Source organism: Leptonychotes weddellii, chromosome 16, assembly GCF_054177405.1.
Source record: "Leptonychotes weddellii isolate Sample4059 chromosome 16, ASM5417740v2, whole genome shotgun sequence".
Taxonomy (NCBI): domain Eukaryota; kingdom Metazoa; phylum Chordata; class Mammalia; order Carnivora; family Phocidae; genus Leptonychotes; species Leptonychotes weddellii.
Window position 1 is genome coordinate 30382431 of NC_138384.1, and position 7673 is coordinate 30390103.

The window sequence follows — 7673 nt, forward strand, 5'->3', positions numbered from 1 at the left end:
TTTGTTTTGGCTGTCCTGCTCCACCCTTTATGTCTTAAGGGTGATGTGCACATCTGGTATTATCGGTGGGAGAGTGGAAATGCTAAGAACAGCGAGTCCAAACTCCAGCTGTGACATAAATAACAGGCTGACCCTTAGAAAGTCCATTACCCGCTCTGGACCTCTGTTTTCTTATCTGAATTTAAGTACTCTAGATAACATCTAGGATAGTATTTAGAGTTAATAACTTATAATAAAATACGAAGCACATACTGTCACCTATGAAGTAGTCTTATTAAAAAAATTAACCTGAATCTGAATCTGATCCAGCCTTTAGATCTAACCTCCAGTTTGCAGAAAATACAGAGGATAAAGGAACAAGCTTAACACCACAAGGAAGCAATCAGACAAATCCAGAGGGTTGGATACTGTGAGACAACCACCCCCAGGAGTTGAGGAAAAGCAGTTGGTAGCAGAGGTGCCCAGCTGGCTCAATCGGTGGAGCACGTGACTCCTGATCTCAGAGTCATGAGTTCAAGCCCCATGCTGGGCATAGAGCTAGGAAGGAAGGAAGGCAGGAAGGCAGGAAGGCAGGCAGGCAGAAAGGCAGGCAGGCAGGCAGGCAGGCAGGCAGGGAGGGAGGGAGGAAAAAAAAAACAGGTGGTGGGAGGTAGTGCTAGGGAGAGAAGTTTCTAGATTGAGAAAAGCTTAGACGATCCAAAACCAAACATAACATGTAGACTTGACTTAGATGCTCGTTTAAACAAACTATCTGTAAATAGATGTTTTTGGAACAACTGGAAACACTTGAGGATGGACCATGCAGAAGACATATTAAACAATGAGGGGGCACCTGGGTGGCTCAGTCAGTTAAGCGTCTGCCTTTGGCTCAGGTCTTGATCCCAGGGTCCTGGGATGGGGCCCTGTGTCAGGGTCCCTGCTCAGTGGGGAGTCTGCTTCTCTCTCTCCCTCTGCTCCTCTCCACCCAGTCCTCCCCTCCCCCCAACCCACAGCTTGTGCTCTCTCTCAAATAAATAAATAAAATCTTCAAAAAAAAAAAAAACATGAGGTGCCTGGCTGGCTCAGTCAGTTGAGCGTCTGCCTTCAGCTCAGGTCACGATCCCAGGGTCCTGGGATCAAGTCCTGCATCGGGCTCCCTGCTCAGTGGGGAGTCTGCTTCTCCCTCTGCCTGCTGTTCCCCCTGCTTGAGTGCTTGCGTTCTCTCTCGCTCTCTCACAAATAAATCTTTTTTAAAAAATTAAAAATTAAAATTAAAAAAAAAGACATTTAACAATGATGATTGATTGCATAAGGGTGATAATAGTGGTTATGTAAGAAACTGACCTTGTTTTTTTTTAAAGATTTATTTATTTATTTATTTGAGAAACAGACTGGGGGGTGAGGGGCAGAGGGAGAGCAAGAAGTAGACTCCCCACTGAGCAGGGAGACTGACAAGGGGCTCAATCGCAGGACCCTGAGACCATGACCTGAGCCAAAATTAAGAATCTGACACTTAACCGACTGAGCTGCCTAGGTACCCCAAAACTGTCCCTATTTTTAAGACATGCATACTGAATCAACAGGGCAAAATACCATGCTGTCTTTAATACTGAGCTCTAACTTTAACATACTTTAACATACCCAGCAAAGAAACTGTGTGAAGTGCATATGATAGAATATTAATGATTGTTAAATATGCTTAACTAGTATACAAAATTCATTGTACTTTCTACTTTGCTTGGAAATGTGACTAAATAAAAACATTTTAGGGGCACCTGGGTGGCTCAGTCGGTTAAGCGTCTGCCTTCAGCTCAGGTTATGATCCTAGGGTCCTGGGACTGAGCTCCACATTGGGCTCCCCGCTCGGTGGGGAGTCTGCTTCTCCCTCTCCCTCTGCCTCTCAACCTGCTTCTGCTCTCTGTCTCTCTCTCAAATGAATAAATAAAATCTTTACAAAAAAACATTTTAAAAATCACATGCTATGCCCAAGAAAAACTTGCGGCTCCTAAGTGGATCTTGGAAATTATAGTCTTAAGGGGCAGGAAGGGATTTAACATGCACATGCTCATCTGTATATGTGTACACAGACAGCAACACGGCGATATTCTCTCTCACTTATGTGTCTTTTCTTATCAAAAATCCCTAGAGTAATAGAGAAGAAAGGAGTCACAGTGGCTGTCTCTCTAGAGTCAAAGTGGGGGGCTGGAAAGTTAGCAATGGAGATGAGTCTTTCATTATATATTCTTGTCTACTTTTGTGAATGTTTTGTTACATGCAGGTATCATCTTTTTAAAATAAGGTTCTTAAGATTTTTTTTTTTTTGACGGAGAGACAGGAGACGGGGAACACAAGCAGTGGGAGTGGGAGAGGGAGAAGCAGGCTTCCCGCCGGGCAGGGAGCCCGATGTGGGGCTCGATCCCAGGACCCTGGGACCATGACCTAAGCCGAAGGCAGACGCTTAACGACTGAGCCACCCAGGCACCCCTAAAATAAGGTTCTTAAAAAACATCAGTCATTGGGGCCCCTGGGTGGCCCAGTCCGGCTAAGAGTCCAATTCTTTTTTTTTTTTTTTTTAGAGAGACACAACAGGGGAGGGGTAGAAAGAAACAGGGAGAGAGAAGCAGACTCTTCGCTGAGCCCAACGCAGGGCTCAATCTCATCATCCTGAGATCATGACCTGAGCTGAAATCAAGAGTCGGCTGCTTAACGGACTGAGCCACCCAGGTGCCCCAAGTGTTCAACTCTTGATCTCGGCTCTAGTCTTAATCTCAGGGTCGTGAGTTCAAGCCCCACGTCGGGCTCCACACTACACTGGGCATGGAGCCTACTTAAAAAAAAAAAAAAAAAAAAAAAGGGCGCCTGGGTGGCTCAGTTGGTTAAGTGACTGCCTTCGGCTCAGGTCATGATCCTGGAGTCCCTGGATCGAGTCCTGCATCGGACTCCCTGCTCGGCAGGGAGTCTGCTTCGCCCTCTGACCCTATCCCCTCTCATATGTTCTTTCTCTCTCATTCTCTCTCAAATAAATAAATAAAATCTTAAAAAAAAAAAAGTCATTGTTGTAAAGTTCTCAGCAAGTCCAATAGTCGGTTTATTACCCATTAATTAGTAATCAATATTTCAGCCATTATTATTAGCACAATGAAGGGTAATTTTACTACCACGGTCCTTTTAGTTACTAGTGATGCTGTGTCTCCAGCAGTGTAGTTCCTGAGCAACTGTGCTGAGATAAAGTGCTGGAAGCAAATATGCTGAGTGAGTTCCTAGGGCGTTTGCTGCTTAAAATTTACAGAGTGATAGTAGAGCGGACTGTGCAGTGTTGTTCAGAATGCACTTTAGCCTGGTGTACTAAGACAACTGGTGAGCTGATCCTTCATCAGTAGGAGAAGAGAATATGCACACAGTTTATGCAACAGCAAACGCAGAGGCACCTGGGACAATTCTGAACTTGGCCTTTCACTAAAGACAAATTTATATCTGAAAAGGTACCTCAGGAATAAAGTGGCAAAATGCAACTCAATTTTTCAAGTACCCACCTAATTCATATAGTCAGATCAAGCCAAAGGGCATATTTTAATAATGTACCTTAGTAAGCAACTTCTCGATAGAATTTCTTCTTCTGATGTCCATAGAAGTTTTTAAAAATCCCACACCAACAGTTACTCTTCCCCCTGTTTCTAATGATTTAATGTTTTACATTGGAAGCATATAGTTTTACCTTAAGAGTTTCCAGTGTTCCATCTTCTTTGGCAAGGACGCTGCCCGTGATTCCTAAAATACTAACAACGTTTACTCTAACCCCAGTATTACTACTATGAATGCCGGCTGTGCATAGTGTCATCAGCTGGTTGGGAGTCATACACTGTTGAAAAGGAAAAAGAGTATTTATAGTGTTAAACTCAACCAATTCCAAGAGCATGCACAACAGGACTGACAGGAATGTCAACGACAGAGAAGTTATTACATACTCTAATCACTCCTCAGTATAGCTGGTAATCCTGAATGAAAATGAGGCCTGTTCATGTCACTGTCATTATTCACTCTACCATAGCTGTTAAGCCTAGAAAAGGGGCTTCGTTTCCTATTAGTTTCATTTAAAGAAGACTTTTGGGAGGTACCTGGGCAGCTCAGTCAGCTAAGCGTCTGCCTTCAGGTCAGGTCACAATCCCGGGGTCCTGGGATCGAGCCCCACGTTGGGTTCCTTGCTCAGTGGGGAGTCTGCTTCTCCCTCTCTCTCTGCCTCCTCTCCCACCCCACTTGTGCTCTCTCTCTCTCTCTCTCAAATAAGATCTTAAAAAAGAAAAAGATGACTTTCAGTCAGATGTACACAAACTAAAGAGATCCTAATTTCTTTTTAACACTGATCATAAAACGTTTTGAAAATGTACAAAGAATATGTGGCTTTAATAAAAATTGGCTGAATCTATACAAGTTAAGAACTTACCCTGAGATGTCATGCTGTTACAGTAAATTATTAGAGCTTGTAGAAACCATTAAATTATAGAGTGCTTCTGCTGCGTAGTGATAATTTTCATTCTAAGCTAATCTGAACACACACGTAGGTGCAGGTATCACCAGAGAATTCGAATATCGTGTTGCCAGGCTATCACAGTGTGGTGACGAAGGGCTTGGGATCTGACATCCTGGGTTCACACCCTGGCTCCTCTCCTTACCCCTCAGCAATCCTGCGTAAGACACCCCCCTGACAAAGGTCTCTCCATTTCCCCATCAGTGATACAGGGACAACGGTCACCATGCAGAGTTGCTAAAGGATTAAATAATGCATATCAAGAACTTAGTAAATATTAGATATTATTACATATAGAAATACTGAACAGTTCTAAATCAAACTCATTTCCGAATCATCTGCAGTGCTTCTGCCAAATCTAAAGGTAACAACTAATATGTGCAGGTTTCTTAGGAAATACTCTAATGGAAACAATCCCACCAACCCTGGCATTCCTCCCAGCCGGAACAAGGCTGCCAGGAATGCTGGAGGCGTGCTGCTTTACTACCAGTATGAGTCACAAATGCAAGCTGCCCAAGGTGCACACACCGACAAGGCAGAGAACTGGACAGGGGAGCAGGACAGCTGTACTCCACTGTTGGTGCTGTTACTCAGCATCTCTGGTCCCTGGTTCCCTCTCCTTGTAAAGTATGAGAAAGCCAGGGTCCTTCTAATCCTCAAATTCCATGCTCATGCCCAATACACAGCCAACCTGAGAATTCATGGTCTTAATATATATGAATGCCCAGACATTAACTGAGCATGAGCTGGGAATAATTCTCTTTAAACGTCAGGCTGATCCAGTTAGCCACTGCTGAAGATCATGGAAAAATCAATAAAAATACTTTATATTCCCATAGGCCCTACAGTATAGGGTTTTCTAATCCTCTCATCATTATTACCATTCCCATGTCAAAGAAACTGAGGGTCAAAAGTTACGTTCTTGAAAAAAATTCTCAAATATACAAAGAAAAAAAATCGAAAGAGTATAGACTAGACGCCAACAGCACATACTGTATTTGATAGTAAAGTACCAGAGGCATTCTCGTTAAACTGTGGACCAAGATAAAGTTTGGGAAGCACTGCTCCAGGGTGTGGCCACGGAATGACTAAGGTAGAGAAGGAAGACCAGACCGTTGGAGAAAGGGAGGCCCAAAAACTTCAAAACCAAGGGACTGGGGGGAGCATCTATGTGGATCTTGAAGTCACCTAGAATCATGACAGGACTGGTGAAGAGTAATAATGCCCAACAGCAGGAATCTTCAAGGAACAAAGAGTGCCCCAGGGCATGATAGATGGCTATAACCAAGAGAAGTGGGTGGTACGGTCTAATGACATGTTAATCAAAACTGGAAGATTTTAGAAAGGAAGGAGCAAGGATGGTTTAGCACACGGGTCCCTCAACTTGGTGTGCATGCCAATCACCCAGAGAACTTGTTAAAATATAGATCACTGGGCCCCTCCTCAAAGTTTCTGCCTCAGTGAATTGGGGGCAAGGCCCTAGGATTTGCTCTTATATACAAAGAAAAAGACCACCAACCCAATAGCAAAACTGGCAAAAGATAGGAACCGTTACAGAAAAAAAATGCAAAGGCCCTTAAAGCACATAAAGAGACAGACATCCAGTCTCATATTGTAAGACAAATGCAAATTAAAATTGAGATATGTCTCAACTATCAAACTGGTAAAAATCTAACATTCTGACAACTCTGCTTCTGAAGCTATAGCAAAACATGCACTCTCAAGCACTGCTGTAGGAAATTCAAAATACCTCAAATTCTAAGGAGGGGACCACAGCAATTAGCAAAAATCACCAATCCCATCTATTCTCCAACTCAGCAAGCCCACTTCTAGGACTCTCTTTCTCGAAGACACAATGGCAAAAACACAAAAAGCATCTGTAAAAAGGCTGTTCACTGCAGTTCTATTTTAATAGCAAAGGACTGGAAATGAGAACACCCATCAACAGGGCTGAATGAATAAGGAACACCTACACGATGGAGTAATAGAATGTGAAGCTGTAAAAAAGAAATGAGGAAGATACCTGTATACTACAATGATTAATAAGGGAGAAAAAGAAAGCAAGGTGCAGAAGCACTACTTTTAACAAAAGGGGTGAAATACACATGCCTACGTATTTGCTTATGTTTTCAAAATAAGAACAATGGAATGATAGGGCGCCTGGGTGGCTCAGTTGGTTGGGCGACTGCCTTCGGCTCAGGTCATGATCCTGGAGTCCCGGGATCGAGTCCCGCATCGGGCTCCCTGCTCGGCGGGGAGCCTGCTTCTCCCTCTGACCCTCACCCCTCTCATGTGCTCTCTCTCTCTCATTCTCTGTCTCAGATAAATAAATAAAATCTTTAAAAAAAAAAAAAAAGAACAATGGAATGATAAATCAAAACACAAAAAAGGACGGTTACCCGAAAGAATAGGGGCAAAGGGACAGAAGCTAGACTAAATATAAATAAATAAATAAAATTGTTTTTGGTAAAACATACATAACGTAAAACTTGCCATTTTAACCTTTTTAAAAGAGATTTATTTATTTGAGAGAGAGAGAAAGCAAACATGATCAGGGTGGGGATGTGGGGGTGTGTGGGCAGGGAGAGGAGCAGACTCCCCGCTGAGCAGAGAGACCAGGAGCCCGGGATCATGACCTGAGCCGAAGGCAGATGCCTAACTGACTGAGCCACCCAGATGCCCCTGAAATACCTTTATTATTAAGCCATTCTTAGCCACGATCTCTTGCCTGCAGCTGAAAACATTTTTAAGCGTCCAGTTCAGTGGCAGTAAGTACCTTCAGACTGTTATACCACCAGCCATCACCACCATCCATGTCCAGAGGTTTTTCATCATCCCATACTGAAACTGTCCCGTTCAACAGTACGTCCCTACTCCTCCCTTCCCCCAACTCCTGGCAGCCACTGTTCCACATTCTGTCCTTATGAATTTAACTATTCTAGGTCCCTTGTATATGGAATCATACTGTATGTCTCCTTTTGTGCTCGGTTTATTTCACTTAATGTCATGTCTTCAAGAATTCATCCATGTTGTAGTATGTATTAGAATTTCCTTTTTAAAGCTGAATAATATTCCAATGTATGTATCTACCATATAGTTCCCTGAATATATCTTTTTTTTTTTTTTAAAGATTTTATTTATTTATTTGAGAGAGAGAGAATGAGAGAGA

At 43.0% G+C, this 7673-nt stretch overlaps 1 protein-coding gene across 6 annotated transcripts in view; it reads right to left on the reverse strand.

Annotated features, from left to right (window-relative positions):
• Window positions 1-7673, reverse strand: part of HEATR3 (HEAT repeat containing 3) — a 41323-nt gene that overhangs the window by 4295 nt on the left and 29355 nt on the right. For 4 of the 6 annotated variants that reach the window (XM_006730387.3, XM_081806611.1, XM_081806612.1 and 1 more), the window contains one exon: window positions 3695-3838. The exons of 1 other annotated variant lie outside the window; for it this stretch is intronic. In XM_006730387.3, coding sequence (XP_006730450.1) covers window positions 3695-3838 — 144 coding nt within the window. Of the gene's footprint in view, window positions 109-3694; window positions 3839-7673 lie in introns of all 6 variants that reach the window. One more of the 6 variants, XM_031024897.2, reaches the window with a different exon arrangement.